The following is a 17,886-nucleotide window of genomic DNA, read 5'->3' on the forward strand; positions in this document are numbered from 1 at the left end:
GCAAACCAGATTGAGCAATTAGAGATGATAAATGTGAACTGGAAAGTGCAATATTCCAATATGAATTAGTTAATTGCATCCGTTCATTAGGTGATATACATTAGCAGAAAGGTCAGTCCATTTGAGGCTTGATGTGTTTTTCAAATAGTAAATTCAAAAAAGCAAATTGAAGAGAAGTTCAGAGTAGGAAGGTATGTTATATATCTCACTCAGCATAGAGTATGTGGAACCAAAAGCACACCTGGCACAACTGCATAGATGTTAGCACACACTTTATAGAGCACTGACCCAAGACATTGCACATTGTCACCATCCCTGTCTGAGGTTTAGTGATGCTCAGTTGACAGCAGTGGGCCAGACTGTGCATGTGGCTTTTTGCCTGCTAGGCAGATAGAGGACACCCACACGGGTGGCTATGGTCTCAGGCAGATCTCAGGAGACCTTCAGATTTTGAGGCTACTCCTTGTGCACGTTCCATATTAGGTAACGTCAGCCCCCAGCAAACCAGTCTAGTGGTAAATCGGTGCTGGGAACATTATGTTTAAACCATAGACTTAAAAAGATAATACCAAACTTTGCAACTGACCCCTGTTTCTACTATGGGCCAAACCAAAACCACAGACCCCAACCCCTGCAGACTCTTTTTGCTTGCACCCAACTGAATAATTTGTGGCTTGACTAAAATCCTGACTTTAGGCTTAGGATCAGATTAACTGCAGCAGCGAGGAATAGATCTGTGCAGCGTGAAATGGACTCTATCACAAGTTTGAAAGCTGATCCATTGGTCTCATTTACAGTAAATAGTATATCAAATCTAGTTTTCATCATTGGTAGTTTCTGGACTTCCAATGGTCAGGAATCATTGCTGAGGATTGACGTCACCATCTATTTTGGATTCTATATTGAAACCATTAGTGTAAAAAGTAAATCAAAATATAAGTATGGTTTTGTAGCATTTGTAGAACTTACAACAGATCCAAAAATCCTCATTAAGCAATTACAACTACAGATGTGTAGTATTTAGACTCTGGATCCTTTTTGGTATGTAGAATCTTTTTGTAGTGAATTAATATTTCTCTGTAAAATCCCTGTAGTAAGTTTTAGGACTGTACTTTTATCTGGAGTAAGTATCGAGATCATTTTGCATGCAACTTGAGGAATGTAATTCTTAAAATATTTCAAACAATAAACCTCTCTCAAATCATCAGGCTTGGAGACATTTAAAGAAGTGATTCAATTAACTCAGGGGGAGGGGGAAGTGCTAGAAGGTGTGATTTATTTTTGCAGATAAATTACAATACCAGTATCTGTGGAAGAGCATTTGCTGCCATCATGGCCAGTAATGAAAATACCAGGCAATTAATATGAGACACTTGAGGCTGAAGCATTGACTGCATGAAGTTCAAATTTTAAAGTGGAAATTTGATCAGAAAAATGACTTAGTGGAAGTGGCTTTTTGGTCCTTATTTATTCTCCAGTTCTAATTCCGAAGCATATTTGATCAATTTTCCAAGTTAATTGTTTTTAAACTGCCAAAACTGTAAACTGAAACCAATCAGCCTATTTCTTTCTTACTTTGCAAGTACATCAGCACAAAGCATTACCTACAACTAACAGTCTGGAATTAGAGTTTTGCTGGCAATTTGGTTGATGAGTTTGTTCTGCTTTTATGCATCTATACCGAATCAGTGCAAGGGTAGAAAAAAAAGTAAAATTATTTTCCCAGAAAACAAAGTGCAACACTATACAACATTGTTTTTATAATGCCTTTATACAAACTGAATCCCCAAAAAACTTTATGGAGTTAAATGACATAATTACAAAGTTAATGTTGGGGGGGCAGATGAGAAATATGAAGAGATGAGATGTTTGCAGATAAGACTTGAAATGAGAGAGAGATTTAATGAGGCAGGTTATTCAAGATGGCAAGAGCTGCAGAGGAAAAGGCTCTCACACCCACAATGGTGACACCGGAGTGAAGGACGTCCATAAAACAGGCTTATATCAATCTATGGAGGGCTTTGAAAACAAGGTCTGTTTTCAACTGGGTCCTGAAATGAATGGGGAGCTAGTAGAGTTGTGGGGTTTTTATCATTCTTTTTACTGATTTTTATAAAGAAACAGACAATGTACAGTACAAAAAGGTAAATGACTTACAGCTTGTATATGTTTACAAATACCAAGCAGAATTGTTTGAGTAGCAGAGTGATGTGATCAGACTCCTTTGTGTGTGTTGAAAGGGTGGTGATAAACAGTCTAGAGCTGCTAGGGGAGTTTAGGAGATTCCATTGGGTATAGAAATAGTCGAGGATCAAGGAGATGAAGGCATAGACGAGAACCTCAACAGCCATGGAGGTGAAGCAATGCCTATAAATGTCAGTGGTGGGTCAGCATTTACGTACCTTTTGTTATTTTCTAATAATAGTGGAATACTATTACATATTTTTGTATAAAATACTTAGTGGGATTTAAGTGAACAAACTCTAAGATGACCAGGCGCTCAAATGGATAATGATATTAATGAAACTCCTGTCAGAATAATGCCCAACTACAAATCCACCTCATTGCCTAAGATTTGGTAGGTTTGCTTAGCTATTCGCTGTATGAGCTAGACTCTCCGGACATATGAGTAGAGCCCTACCAAATTCATGGTCCATTTTGGTCAATTTCACGGTCATAGGATTTTAAAAATCATACATTTCATGATTTCGCCTATTTAAATCTAAAATTTCATGGTGTTGTAATTGTAGGGGTCCTGACCCAAAAAGGAGTTGTGGAGGGGGTCTCAAAGTTATTGAAAGGGGGGGTGTAGTTCCGCTACCCTTACTTCTGGCTGCTGCCAGCAGCAAAGCTGCCTTCAGAGCTGGGCAGCTGGAGAGCGGCAGCTACAGGCTGGAATCCCAGCTCTGCAGGCAGAACCGCCACCAGCAGCAGCACAGAAGTAAGGATGTCCTGGTATGGTATTATGACCCTTACTTCTGCGCTGTTGCCTGCATTGCTGGGCCCTCAGTAAGCAGCCGCCACTCTCCAGCTGCCCAGCTCTGAAGGCAGCAGTGCAGAAGTAAGGGGACATGGTGTGGTATTGCCACCTTTACTTCTGCATGGCTGCTGGCGGGGTGCTGCCTTCAGAGCTGGGTGCCTGGCCCACAGCTGCCACTCTACAACCACCCAGCTCTGAAGGCAGCACAGAAGTAAGGGTGGCAATATATGACCTCCCTAAAATAAATTTGCGACCCCCTTACAACTCCCTTTGGGTCAGGACCCCCAATTTGAGAAAGGTTGTTCTCCCTTGTGAAATCTGTATAGGATAGGGTAAAAGCACACAAAAGACCAGATTTCACGGTCCATGATGCATTTTTCTTGTCCCTGAATTTGGTAGGGTCCTACATATGAGCGATGGTCAGCATGAGAACATAGATGACTCTCTGCTACCCTGATCTTGAAGACAACCTGGTGCTGGGTTGGTCCCTTTGGGACTGCTTTGCCAGCCCAGGATCTTTGCAGCACAAATTACTAAGGCCACACCTCCTCCCAGCCCTAATATTCCCTGGGAATGGAGGAGTAGGTGGTGCAGAGATGCTATGCTGGCATTATGCCTGGATTTCTTTACATGAGCGATCATCAGAGGCCCAGTTAGGGAAGCATTCCAGTTGCTTTCTGGACTATTGATGGCCCCCTACACCTTTTGAGTAGTTTTACTTTCTAGTGGTTCACATTTGCTGACAGTTATTTGTGCTGTTGTTGCTTCTGGTGCAGCATAGGTCTAAGGCCACATCTACACTGGCAAGTTTGTGCGCAGTAAAGCAGCTTTGAGTGCTGTAACTCCTGAGGTGTACACACTGACAAGCCACTTAGTGCGCAGATGCAGCGCTCTAAAAAAACCACCCCGACGAGAGGCGTACAGCTTTCTGCGCTGGGGCTACAGCGCTGTGGTGCCAGTGTAGACACTGTGGTGATTACAGCGCTGCAACTGGCCTCTGGGAGGTGTCCCACAATGCCTGTTCTGATGTCTCTGGCCGTTGGTTTGAACTCTACTGCCCTGCCCTCAGGTGACCAACTGTCAGCCCCACCCCGTACATTCCTTTGCAAATTTGAAAGTTCCCTTCCTGTTTGCTCGGTGATGCGTGCAGTGCTCTCAGCGATCCCCTGCTTGGAGCAATGCCGAGCTGCTAGACCTCATCAGCATTTGGGGAGAGGAGGCAGTGCAGTCACAGTTGTGCTCCAGCCGTTGGAATTCTGATACCTACGGACAGATTTCTAGATGCATGATAGAAAGGGGCCATGACCGGGACACATTGCAGTGCAGAGTCAAAGTGAAGGAGCTGCAGAACACCTACCACAAAGCGTGGGAAGCAAACCGCCACTCTGGTGCTGCGCCCATGAACTGCCGGTTCTACAAAGAGCTGGACGCGATACTCGGTAGCATCCCCATCTCCACAGCAAAGGACCCTGTGGATACTTCGTTGGCTTGCGTGCCAGTCGAGAGTGGACCGAGCCAGGAGGGGGCAATCTTCAACAAAGAGGGGGATGGGGACCCAGAGGCAGAGGATGGTTCAGAGGCCAGAGATGCATACAGTCAGGAGCTCTTTTCTACCTCAGAGGAGCCTAGCCAGTCACAACAGTCGGATCTTGGCGAAGCACAAACAGGAGAGGAGGCCCCTGGTAAGTGGATCTGATTTGGGGAATTGCTGAAGCGAGTTGTTGGGGGCAGGAGGATTGCAGAAAGCAGGCTTCTCTCCCACTTCATGCCTAGCCGGAGCAGGCTGCTGATACTCCCTCACTTCACGGGAATCTCCCTCAGAGATCTCCAGGAAACTCTTGTGGAGATGCTGGGCAAGCCACTGCTGTAGGTTCCTCAGGAGGGCTGCTTTGTGTCTTGCCCCATTAACGATAACTTTCCCACGCCACTTTATGTGACGGGTGGGGGGACCATTGCTACACACAGGCTAGCTGTATAGGCGCCATGGCAGAAGCCACAGGCTTGGAGAAGACCTTCCCTTGATTCCCTGCTCACCCTCAGCAGCGAGATATCTTCCATAATGAACATCTCTTGTGGAAAGTGTGGGGACAGGAATGATTATCAGGCCCATCCTACAGTGCTGGCTCTCCTCAAGTGCCCAAGAGCCACGTACCCATTGTACAGCAGGGTCCTAGAACAGTGATTTACTCTGCCCTTGCGGCTACTCACCATTTTGGGGGTCTTATGGCTCATGTGTGCTTGCATGGGGTCAGCCAGTTAGTGAAAGGTGTATTAGTACTGGCTGTGTTTTAAAGCACAAACAGTGTTGTCTGTGTTGCAAACAATACTGCTCCTGTAAAATGTTGCATTTAAACTTCACAGAGATGACCTTGGGAGCACAGCCTCCCTCTTTGTTATTGGTGGCAGAACGGCTGCACAGAATTAGAAAGCGTCCAAGAAGAAGTAAGGAGGACTTTATGCGTGAGGTTATGATGCACTCCACCGCTGAGAAAAAAGAATTGAAGGAGTGGCGGGACAGCGAGAAGAGGGACCGAAAGGAGAATGCGGCACACCAGAAAGAAGCCACGGAGCGGCTCTTAATAGTTATGGAGCACCAAGCAGACATGCTCCAGGCGATACTAGCTCTTCAAACCGAGCAGCTCCATGCCTGCCCTCCTCTGCAGCCTCTGTTGCAAAACTCTTTCCCATGTGCCCCACACACACACTGCCAACACACTGTTATCAACCTCCTGGCTCCACTCTCTACCCGCAGCATTCCACTCCTCCCTCCTCACAGTCCAGCAGTGGGGACTGCCACTACCCACTGCACTCAACACCCATCCCTCTGCAGCTTGGCCCTGCTGAAGTCCAGCACCCGCTGCATCGTACTCCAAAGGAGAAGGTTGGGTATGATCCTTGGACATACACAAATCTGTAGCCATCCCGGGACCCCTCCTCCTCTGGAGACCTTCCCTTCCCCCATCACCTCCCTGCTGATGATTTTTTTTATTTGACTCTCTCCTCTGGTTGTTGACTTTCAATAAAATAATTGTTTGTTTGAAAGCAATCTTTATTCTATTAAGTGAAAGCAAAAACAGCACTGCAAAGCAACATACAATTATGTTAAGGGCCCTTCTTGCATCATGTGCGCCAATCACCTCCTAGCATTACAAGCACTGCACTCCTGAGCACAGCAACAAATATTAGTGGCTTTCAGCTTCAAATTGCTGCCTCAAGGCATCCCTGATCCTTATGGCCCCATGCTGTGCCCCTCTAATAGCCCTGGTCTCTGGCTGTTAAAATTCAGCCTCCAGGCTCTGAGCCTCTGCGGTCCAGCCCTGAGTGAAGCTTTCACCCTTCCCTTCACAAATATTATGGAGCGTACAGCACGCGGCTATAAGCACATTACTATTGTCATTGGCCATGTCCAGCTTCCCATACAGGCATCGCCAGTGGGCTTTTAAATGGCCATATGCACACTCCACAGTCATTCTGCACTTGTTCAGCCTGTTGTTGAAGCACTCCTTGCTGCTGTCAAGTTGCCCCATATATGGCTTCATGAGCCATGGCATTAAGAGGTAGGCGGGGTCTCCCAGGATCACAGTGGGCATTTCAACTTCCCCTATGGTGATCTTCTGGTCATGGAGAAAGTCGCTGCTTGCAGCTTCTTGAACAGGCCAGAGTTCCAAAAGATATGTGCATCATGCACCTTTCCGGACCAGCCTGCGTTAATGTCTGTGAAACGCCCATGGTAATCCACAAGCACCTAGAGAAGCATTGAGAAATACTACTCAATCACCCCTCTGCAGTTAGGGAAGCCCATTTGTGCAAAGCCATCCACAATATCATGCACGTTGCCCAGAGTCACGATCCTTCAGAACAGATGCGATTAATGGCCCCGCACACTTCCATCAACACGACTCCAACGGTTGACTTTCCCACTCCAAACTGGTTAGCGACCGATTGATAGCAGTCTGGAGTAGCCAGCTTCCACAGTGCAATCCCCATGCTCTTCTCCAACGGCACGGCAGCTCTCATTCTCACGTCCTTGCGCCGCAGGGCTGGGGCAAGCTCATCACACAGTCCATGAATGTGGCTTTCCTCATGCGAAAGTTCTGCAGCCACTGCTCGTCATCCCAGACATGCATCACGATGTGATCTCACCACTCAGTGCTTGTTTCCCGAGTCCAAAATCAGCGTTCCACTGTGGTCAGCACCTCTGTGAATGCCACAAGCAATCTCATGTCATAGTTACTACGCATGGCTAGATCAACATCACACTCCTCTTGACTTTGTAGTTTAAGGAATAACTCCACTGCTACTCGTGACATCTTGGTCAGTGCGAGCAGCATACTGGTCAACAGCTTGGGATCCATTCTTGGGGCTCGAAAGAGGCAGGGCAGGGCAAGCAGTAAACAAACTGTTGAAAGATGGTGCCAAATGCGGACGGAAGCACAGGGATTGCTGGGATGCGAAGCAATGCATCATGGGGCATTGGGACAGGACCCAGGGTGCCCCACGACCCCTTCCGCCTTCCCACAAGTCTTAGCGACAAAAGAGAAAGAGGTGCTCTGTGGAATAGCTGCCCAGAGTGCACCGCTCCAAATAGCGCCGCAAGTGTGAACATGCTATTGCGCAGGCAGCTGTCAGTGTGAACACACAACAGCAATTTCCCTTTGGCACTCTCTGAACGGCACTGTAACTGCCGGCACTGTAACTTTGCAAGTGTAGATGTGCCCTAATACCTAATCCTTTGAGGGGTGAGCCCATTACACTGCACTGGCCAAACCTGGAAGGTTCTGAGTGGGAATGCAATAGGTAGCAAAGGTGGGATCCACGAAAGTATTTAAGCCCATAAACCCCAGACTTATGTGCCTAAGTCCCTGTTTTAGGTACCCAGGGCCCAGTTTTGGCTCCACTGTGATTCATCAAACTCTTGCCTATATTTTAGGCACCTAAACTCACTCTGTGCCTTAAGCTTTTCAGGGTAAAAGTTCCCTAAGCGCCAATGTTTCTGCTTCTAGGCATGCATGCTGCTACATCTCTATAGCTGTCCAGATACCTGCCTCCCACCTAATCCCCAGAGCAATCCACGAACCAGGGGTCCACAGGCATTTGGTTGCATAAGTTGTGTGTGAGGCCCACCTGGATCTGGTAGGTGTGCTCAAAGGGCACTTACAGGATTGGGACCCATTCAAAATCTGGCTGGAGGAGGTGGTGCTGGTTCCCATCTTATAACTTTTCGCTTGGTAGTTAGAGCATTCACCTAGGATGGGGAAAACCCAGGTTCAATTCCCCCTCTGGCTGAGGGGGAGAAAAGAATAGAACAGGGGTCTCCCAACTCTAGGAAAGTGCTCTATCCACTGAGCTATGGGATATTCTGATGTGGGGGACCCTCAGTCTCTCCTGTTCCACTGTGGGTAAATAATGACAGTGTGGTTGCAGCAGGGGGACTGGACCCAGGCTCTCCCACCTCCCGGGGGGGGGGGGTACTCTAATCACTGGGCTACAGAGTCATTCTAATCCTCTTACTCTCACCCAATGACTGTGTAATTATCCACAGTGGAACAGTCCTTGTGCCAGAGAGAGAGGCAGAGTGGGGAACTGAAGCTGGATCTTCCCCATCCCAGATGAGTGCTCTAACTACTTGGCTAAAAATTACATGGTGGGCACCACCGCCTACTCCTGTTCCTTGTGGAGCGAGGCAGGTGCCTAAGTCATTCCTACAAGAAACACCTCAGGTGCCTAAGGTGTCTAACTCCAGGCCATGGGTTCCTGTTCGTAGATCACTAGGCATGGATAGACACCTCCCTGCAGCCTGGACTGAGGCCTGGTCTACACTGGGGGGGGAGGGGGGAGTTACGCAACTTCAGTTATGTGAATAACGTAGCTGAAGTCGACATACTTAGATCTACTTACTGCCGTGTCTTCACTGTGGTAAGTCGACGGCTGATGCTCCTGCGTCGACTCTGCCTACGCTTCTCGCTCCGGTGGAGTATCGGAGACGACAGGAGAGCACTCGGCAGTCAGTTGATCGCATCTAGACTAGATGCAATAAATCGACCCCCAGTGGATCGATCGCAGCCCATCAATCCAGTGCGTAATGTAGACACGTCCTGAAAGAGGGGCAGGCTTAGCATAGCAGGGAGCTATGTAAACTAGCCAATAGGAGATGCTGCCCAGTGCTTTGCTGCTAGTGCGCGGTGCTTTGCCGACGGTGCGCTGCATTTTCCTGGCGGATCCTGCTTTCTCTCTCCCTCCAGTCCTGTGCTTTCTCATTCTCTTTAATAGATTGCTGCATCACTTCTTGCGACATGTCTTCTTTGCTTTTTCGCGGTCTCTTCCTGAGTCTTTGCAGACTCTGAGCAGGCGATAAGAGGGATGGCTGAGGTCTCAAGGTTGATGCAGCTGTATAGGCAAAATGCAACATTTAACAGAGGCAGCATTGATTATACCAGACAGGTAATGATTCCCCGCCACACTTAAGGAGTAGAAAACACGCAGGGTCTACACAATAGCATAATTTTCCCATCCGAAACAGAGCACACATATCCCACGGGAGCCTCAAAATGGTGAGTAAGGGGGACTGATTGTTTCAGGGCTGCACTGTCCTCTGGGTTTCTGTGCCTTGGGGAGAGCCAACAGCTTCAGGGGGCACCTACACTGAACACTGTCCCAACATTTTCCACAGGAGTTCGTCCTGGATGATAGCTCGCTGCTGAGGGTGACCTGGGAAGCAAGGGAGGGTCTTCTACTGCAATGCGGCTTCCGCCCTGGCCCATATGCAGCTTGCCTGTGTGCAGCAGCAATGGTCGCCCCGCCCCTCGCGGCACAGTGGTGCGGACACGTTAGCCTGGCTGGGACAAGAACCACGGTGACTCTCCCGATAAACCTGCGCAAATGCATTGCACACGTTCTGGATGAGACATTCGAGGAGATTACCGAGGCCGATTACCGCGATGTGATAAACCACATCAATGCACTATTCCGCATCTAGGCATGCATGCTTAACCCTCCTCTCCCAAAGAGCCCGCACCAAAAAAATTCCTTCCCGAAAGGAAAAACCGCTTACCGGGAACCTGCTCTTCTGTTTGTCCTCCACCAAGTACCGGCCGCTGCGACTGGCTACCTTCCTCCTGGCTCGAGAAGAGCTCCTGGCTGCATGGCTCCAGGGATTTCGGGGTGTCTCCATCCAGCCCACCACCATCACTCCCGTTTTCCTCCTCCTCTTCCTCCTCTCCTCCCCCTCTCCCCCTCCCCCCCACCGGCTCTGAAGTGTCCATGGTGGTGCTCGGAGTGGAGGTGGGGTTAACCCCAAGTATTGCATCCAGCTATTTGTAGAATCGGCAGGTCGCGGGGACAGCACCCGAGCGGCCGTTTGCATCGCGGGCTTTGCGGTAGGCACTCCGCAGCTCCTTCACTTTAATCCTGCACTGCCGGGCATCCCGGTCATGGCCTCTTTCCATCATGTCCTTTGATACCTTCCCGAAGGTATCGTAATTCCTACTGCTGGAGCACAGCTGGGACTGTATAGCTTCCTCCCCCCAAACACTGATGAGGTCCAGCAACTTGCCATTGCTCCATGCTGGGGCTCGCGTGGCGCGTGGAGGCATGGTCACCTGGAAAGATTTGCTGATAGCACTCCATGCCATGCGGGCTGAGCAAACAGGAAGGGGATTTTTAAAATTCCCGGGGAATGTAAAGAGTGGGTCACATGGTTGGTTACCTGAGGCCAGGGCAGTAGAGTTTGAACTGATGACCAGAGTGGCTAGGACAGACATTGTGGGATACTCCTGAATAATTCTGGAGGCCATTCACAGCGCATTGGGCGGCCACACTGGCGCCGCAGCACTGCAGCGGCAGCGCAATACTTGCTATTCCTCTTGGAGAGGTGGAGTACATGCAGTGCTGCAACCATGGAGCTACAGCGCTGCAAATGCCTTGCCAGTGTGGACGGGGAGTGAGTTACAGCACTGGGGGAGCCTTTACAGCGCTGTAACTCGCCAGTGTAGCCAAGGCCTGTAAGAGTCCCAACTTGCTAATGTAAAGGATGTTTGTGAAGTTTGATTTACTAGATGTAACAGTAGCCATTTCATTCTGGGAGTATTGACCTCTGCCATGTGACCAGGGCCAGCTCTACCATTTTTGCCACCCCAAGCAAAAAAAAAAAAGAGAAAAAAAGCCATTCGGACTGCTGCCCGAACTGCCAAAGCAAGAAAAGAAAAAAAAAAAGCCGCCCGGACTGTGCCGCCCCAAGAATGGACGGAATGCCACCCCTTAGCATGTGCCGCCCCAGGTGTGTGCTTCCTCTGCTGGTGCCTGGAGCCAGCCCTGCATGTGACAAGGGACTGTTTGTAACTCTAATCCTTGTCATGTGAGTGGGGTTACAAGCTAAAGACTAGTCTTACCATGACTCCTGCTTGTCACACCTTTATTACGTTTGGGTCAGGAAATATATTGCTTCCCATGCCACAGCCCTGGCTCCTGTGCCCTGTGTTACTATCAAACACCTTTATTTCTGAGCTTTGGCAGATGGCCTTTATATAAGTGATGCCACTTATTTGACTATGAACAGCATAATTTGAAAATGGGGGCATTAAGGTTTGGAAATGGAGTCAAATTTTTTTCTAAATGTTACCTACCTTTTAGGTAGGTACTCTACCTGAGCAGAACTGATAATAAAGAAGAATTGTGACAATTACAGAATAAATTTGTTATTGGCTAGATACTAACCTAAATCCTTCCCTTGAAAATAAGGGAGACAATTACTCAGGTCTTTCTCCATTTTGCCGATGATTATTTCTTTACAAAGTGTGGAAGGACAATAATATCTTTGTCATTACAACCTGACACAGAACAAATTTGTTTCCAGATTAAGTGACCTGAAGTTGCTGTCTAAATAGGTGTTTAATTAAAACGCATTCACATGGAAGAAAGTAAAACAGACTGATTTAATTACCAGTTTACTTAACACTCCCACTCAGAAAAAGAATTGAAGTTGCAAGAGTTCAGTAAAATATTGTCATTTGTGGAACTCCTCAGGTTTAAGCACAGATGGTGTTTTCTTCCTTTTCCATGCAATATAGTTTTTACTAGAATTATTTTGTTCTTCCATGAGAAAGCAAATCAAGTTTAGTTCTATATTCATTTCTATTTATTTATTGTGATAGCACCCAAAATATGGTAGGTTCAGACACATAGGGAGACAGAGTCCCTGCCCCGAAAGATTACACTCAAGAAGAAATATTTGTATTACCTTAGTGGGGACTGAACCAATGGTATTATAATCAAGCACTCATAGTGTTGGGCTATGCTTGCAACATTGTTGTTTTGTCCAGTGTAGTGTTTTGTATTCTGGACCTTGCTATTACTCCCATTTGGCAAAGCTTCCATTGACTTCAATGAGAGCACAAGCACACTCTGTTTCAGATCCAAATCGTTGCCTTTGCAGGTAGGAGGAGATAAGACCCCTGGCTAGTAGGAAGAGTGAATGCCGGTCTTTCCCACCTCTTGTCTTGGGATCCCTATTCAACAATCTGTTCACAGGCAGTGGGCTCAGGCAGGACTAGGGTGGTGCCAGTCATCACCCTCCTCCAACCCTTTGGGGAATCCACATAAAAGGTCCCCTAGCAGCCAGCCCCTCAGCATATTCAAAGGTGGCTGGGGTCTAGGGTCTGTGTGATAGACAGAGGAGCCTCTAGCAACAAGGGGCACAGGATCTGTACTGCCATGGAGCTGGAGGAAGCTGGGAGGCAGTGCAAAGGCACAGGGCCTCTGTGCAGACTGTCCCAGCCCAGACTGAGCAGCATCGAAGCAGGTTTTCCTCCTTCAGTTAGTGTGTGAGTGCCTTCTGACTTAATCTCCAGCAGCCTGTATTGCTTAAGAATGAAAAAGCCACACAGGCTCTCTCCCTCAAATCTTTGCCAATAAAACCCCCCTAGATACAAACCCCACTGAGTTTCACTCATTTGGGGGGAAGAGTCCCTCATTTGCTTCATTTTAAGGCAGTTTATAGAATATATCACTCATATGATAAAGCGCTGGCTCCCTGTTTTCAATGTGGCATTATAAACTGCATTGCTAAATTTCTGAAATCACTCATTCAAATTGTCACAGCTTGACAGTCCTGCCTATCCTATAAAAAACACAAAATTATGAAGCCATCTTCACTGGGAGGAGAATAAAGAAAAGAAAGAAGCTAGACAAATATATTTGGACCCTTCTTTTTTGTTACTCAGCTGGAAGCGCAACTGTGGGTGAATTCACAGATTAGCGCTGTGGCCTATACACCACTAAAGTCCCAGCTTAGCCCTAACATGACATATACCTTTTGCTGGCTCTTTGTGGAGGAGTGAAGTTCACCTTGTGTCCTTACATAACCCTTTTTGACACTCTATATTTGTATTTGCAAATTGTCCATGAACTGTGGTCATGTTTGTACAACGAAGAGCAACAAGGATTTGTGGACTCTGCAAAACCAGAATGTCCCCAGATTCTATTGTTTATTCTTAGCTAGTTCAATAAAAAGAATAACCTGCTCTTTTCCTGGTTGCTTTGATGTGTATTCTTTGGCTTCAGTTCCAATAGATGGCGATAGTTCTGCTGGGGGAGCTGACAATGGATATGAGCTACGTGGCCCAGCAGAGGGCAGCAGGCTAACAGAAGATGTTGCTGCCTGTAACCAGGTATCTGCTGCCGGCCGCTTTCTTCGGAGGATATTTGGTTTGCATTTATCACTGTCACACCCTGAGATCCAGCCTCTTTGATGTAAGTAGCCGCAAAAAGTGAGGCGATTTTGAGAAAATCATTACATGCTGAGAATAAAGCTGGGAGAGAGAGAAGGGAAAAAAACACCAGGACCTGTTTAAAAACTTTGGTTCCCAAATTGCAGCAGCCTGTGAGACTAATGCAAGAAGAGGCAGGGTCCCTTTTCTGCAAAAGTATATGATGGGGGAGTGGAGATCCGTTTGGTTAGATCGCTGGAAGGGGAGGGAGGAAGGAGGATAAATAAAATAACTGGCAGATGAGAACAAGAGGCTGGGTTGTGCAAGGAAACCCCTTTCCTGTAGTGGGGTGTGATGCAGGTAGGGCCAGGGGAGCAGACCCCAATCTAGAAACAAATCAGGAGGGAGGCCAGTTCTAAAGAAACTTTGGGGGTGTGCCCTGTGGTTGCCCCTCTAATATCCTGCCACCAACACGGCTACAAGTTGGGTGAGGTAATATCTTCTTGGTCCAACTCCTGTTGGCCGGAGACAAAAGCTTTCCAGCTTACACAGAAGGAAGAGCTCTGTGTCAGCTCCAAGCGTGTCTCTCCTCAACAGGAGTTGGACTAATAAAAGCTATTACCTCACCCCACCTTTGCTAAGGGCAGGGCAGTGTGGGAAGAGGGGGGCTGTTTCCTAGTAAAGAGGCAGGACTACCCGCATCTTCACTGGTATCAATTCCCCTATATTCTCCTAAGGTGGAAACAAAACGTGTGTCGGCGTGCGTCTGTGCTGTGCCCCTCGGGGGGTACTTTGGTATCTGTGTATATAAAAATAGTGTATATCTCTGTGTGTATCTCCGTGTATGAGTATATCTGTTGGTGTGTATTTCTGGGTATGAGTATCTGTATCTGTCGGTATATATATATCCATGCCTCTCTGTGTGGGTCTGTCTGTCGGGGTGTATCTGTGTCTGTCTGTGTGGGTCTATCTGTCGGGGTCTATCTCTGGGTCTGAGTATCTCTGTGTCTCTGGGTATCTGTCGGTGTGTATCTGTGTGTACATCCGTGTCTCTCTGGGTGGGTCTGTCTGTCGGGGTGTATCTCTGTGTGTGTATCTCCCGCTGTCTGCCTGGCTGTAGCTCTGTCTCTCCGTGTGTGCCCGTGTGTCTGGCTGGCTTTCCCGGCCCTACCCCGGCGGAGGGCAAGCAGGGAACTGAGCCGCTGCTCGGCGCTCTGGGCTGGGAGGGAAGCTGCTGTTGGCACAGGGCTGAGCCTGTCCCGCGGAGCTGGACCAGCAGCTGCTCCGGCCCCGGGCTGTGGGAAATGTTCCCCCGGCTGTGTGGGCTGCTCCGTGCCGGGAGCGCGGTGTCCTGTGCACAGGGATGGCCCGGCCCCTGGAAATCCGGGGGGGTCGCCCCTGGCCCGGGTGTCCGCTGAGCCGTGCCTGCGGGGGAGGGCTGCCCCGCTGGGGCCGGGGCTCGTATCGCTCTGTCCGCCCCCCCTTGGCAGAGCGGGTCTAATGAGGTTCCCAAGTGCCCCCTGCGGCCGGGCGGCGGAGAGCCTGTGCGCCCCTCAGAAACCCGCTTTGATTTCCGCCGGGCGGCACCTAGCACCCGGCCGCTAATGCTCCTGCCATTATTGCAGGGAAATCCTGGGGCATTTCCCCCGCAGCCAGCGGCAGCCCCGGCATCAGAGCGCGCTTCACGTGGGTGCCTGGCTGCTGGCTACCCGGGCGATGGGTGAGAGCCAGAGGGGAGCCCGTTCCGGCTCCAGCCTTGGCCGAGAGAAGAGACCTGGTGAGCGCTGATCTCCTGCAGTGTCTGCCAGACTTGGGCTGAGGCTGAGCAGCTGATGGAAAGAGAGAGCATTTTAATTCTATCAGCCTAGGTAGGATGGACCTGCCCCCCTGCCTCTGCCCTCATGGCCAATAAGAAGAGACCCGGCTTGACACCTGCCTATATACAGAGGACGAGAGCAAAATCTTCAGCACTGATCTGTGCAAGGGGGGGTGGGGGGAGGAAAAAAAGAAAAGGGGGGGAAAGTCCAGGCCAGATAAGTGGAGACGTTTGTACTATAAAACCCCCAAAGACTATGACTTCCAGTAAAATTGAGATGCCAGGAGAGGTGAAGGCAGACCCTGCAGCTCTGATGGCATCTCTGCATCTGCTGCCTTCTCCCACTCTCAACCTTGAAATCAAATACACTAAGGTAAGTTGTGTTCATTTATTCTGGCAGGGAGCTCACAGCTTTCCCCCCAGAAGAGGGATTTTGCTTAACATCGGTTCCAATCTGCCCTAACCGACTTCAGTGCAGAGATAAAAAACTGCCTTGAAACACTAATAAAGGAAACGGATTGTTGTAGCCCTGTAACCATCTGGAAAGCCAAAGGATAATAGAAAAGCAAATGATATTTGCTGAGGTTGGCTGTACCACTTCTATGCTTCTTTAAATGTTTTCCACAAAATTGCTCAGTTTTATTTTCAGTGTAGCAGTCAGTGCTTCCCTTATACATTTCAGTTGCTCCTGATGGAAATCAGAGGAAGTTATATATACTTATACTTCTCAATCAGAAAATAAAAATGTTTTCTTTCTTGAAATGGTCCATGTACCCCTGGGACTTTTTTACAATTCCTGGAGGGCTCTTAATCCTCCCAGGTTGTTACAGCCTTGAAACAGGTCTCTTGACTAACTTCCTCAATATCTGAGTATGCCCTTGAAATGACATTGTTTAGAGGGCAAATTATCTTAATATTTAAGACATATAGTGTCATATTATATTTTCATTAAGGCATGGTTAAGAATTATCCAGTTGGGTCACTGTATATACATGCTCAGGATTTCTGTATTACATTATAGAACTGAACAGTTTCCAGAGGCTAAAACAGGCTTTTAGACCAGTCGTTTGTAAATGCAAGTTCAATTTTTAAATTCGTTTTTGTGTTTTGAATCTTTACACCTTTAGTACCTTGAACTGAAGTATGTTTTCATTTGTGCTGGAGAAATATCAAATGCATTGTATAAATAAATTTCAATGTTTAAGATCTTATTCCTAATTACTGAGTAACTTAATAGGAAAAGAAAACACATGGACATTAGAAAAAGGCGATAACATTTTTATCTACTGGAAATACACCTTCAGGTGTCTTAGCGCTGATAGGAAACCCATGTTGGCCAATCCATTGTAATATTTTCTTTCCAATTATCACTTTAAAAGCTTTTTTGTCTTTCTTTTTTTTTAAACTAGTGCCAAAACGAATTTGTTCTCTAATTTGTTAGTTTTTCCATGTTTTAGAAGAATTTTTGAGGGGAAACTCAACTACTTTAGACTTCATAATTTTTTAATGAGAAATGAGATATACAAATTAAGAGTGCGTATATTTGTTTGTTTATAATTTTCCAGAAGGTAATTTCAATGAAAATAGAAAAGTATGTGGGTATTTGAGGGTGATTGGTGTGTCATTGTAAGGATGATGATATTGAGCAAATATTTTGCATGAATTTTATTTACCGCTTAAAGTTATTAGTTCTTGTATTATAAAATGTGTGTCAGGTATTATGAATACTCCGAATGATGTTGTGCTTATCCGAGACAGTTTGTATAGTAATTGTGTATACATTTCTCAATGTTATGCAACTGGGAAATTGGTTTAAAAATCTTTCTAAAGTGTAATGCAAACTTGTGAGTGGCCACGTGCCTCTTTTTTGTTTGAAAATATTACCAAGGAATATAAACTCTAATAATTTAGAATGAAAATGCCATAATCTCAGAAGTGTGTGAGATCTGACAGATTTTAGCCTAATGGTTGAAGTAAGAGAGTTCATTTTTCAGTATTAAAGCAACAACAAAAATGTTTTACCAGAATTTGAAATATCAGGTAACTCGTGATTGCCCTTGAAGAAAGAAGTTTGGTATAGAAAAGGTATCTTTAGTATTTTATTTGGCATGTCTTCTGTCTTTGTTTTTCTGTCTGTCTCTATCTCTTTCTCCTCCCCCTCCCTTTTCTTTCTCTCTGCAGGAAAGACAAGTGATTTATAGATAATTGGAGTCTTCAATTTGGAGTCTTGTCTTGGGCAGGACTTTTATCCAGGATCCACTTTCCCACCTATTACAAAGAAAAACAATCAGAAATGAAATAATGGATTGAAACTTGATTCTTTCATTTGGGGGAGGGGTCACTTCATGTCTTAAGTGACAAACAACTTCCATAAACAATAAATAATG

The 17,886-nt window shown here is 47.0% G+C and overlaps 1 protein-coding gene across 1 annotated transcript in view; it reads left to right on the forward strand.

Annotated features, from left to right (window-relative positions):
- The first annotated feature begins 15,133 nt into the window (after positions 1 to 15,133).
- ALDH1A2 (aldehyde dehydrogenase 1 family member A2) overlaps positions 15,134 to 17,886 on the forward strand; it is a 72,426-nt gene continuing 69,673 nt past the window's right edge. The window contains exon 1 of the mRNA XM_034783539.1: positions 15,134 to 15,872. Coding sequence (XP_034639430.1) covers positions 15,585 to 15,872 — 288 coding nt within the window. The 5' untranslated portion in view covers positions 15,134 to 15,584. The remainder of the gene's footprint in view (positions 15,873 to 17,886) is intronic.

The sequence above is a fragment of the Trachemys scripta genome, chromosome 10 (assembly GCF_013100865.1).
Source record: "Trachemys scripta elegans isolate TJP31775 chromosome 10, CAS_Tse_1.0, whole genome shotgun sequence".
Classification (NCBI taxonomy): Eukaryota; Metazoa; Chordata; order Testudines; family Emydidae; genus Trachemys; species Trachemys scripta.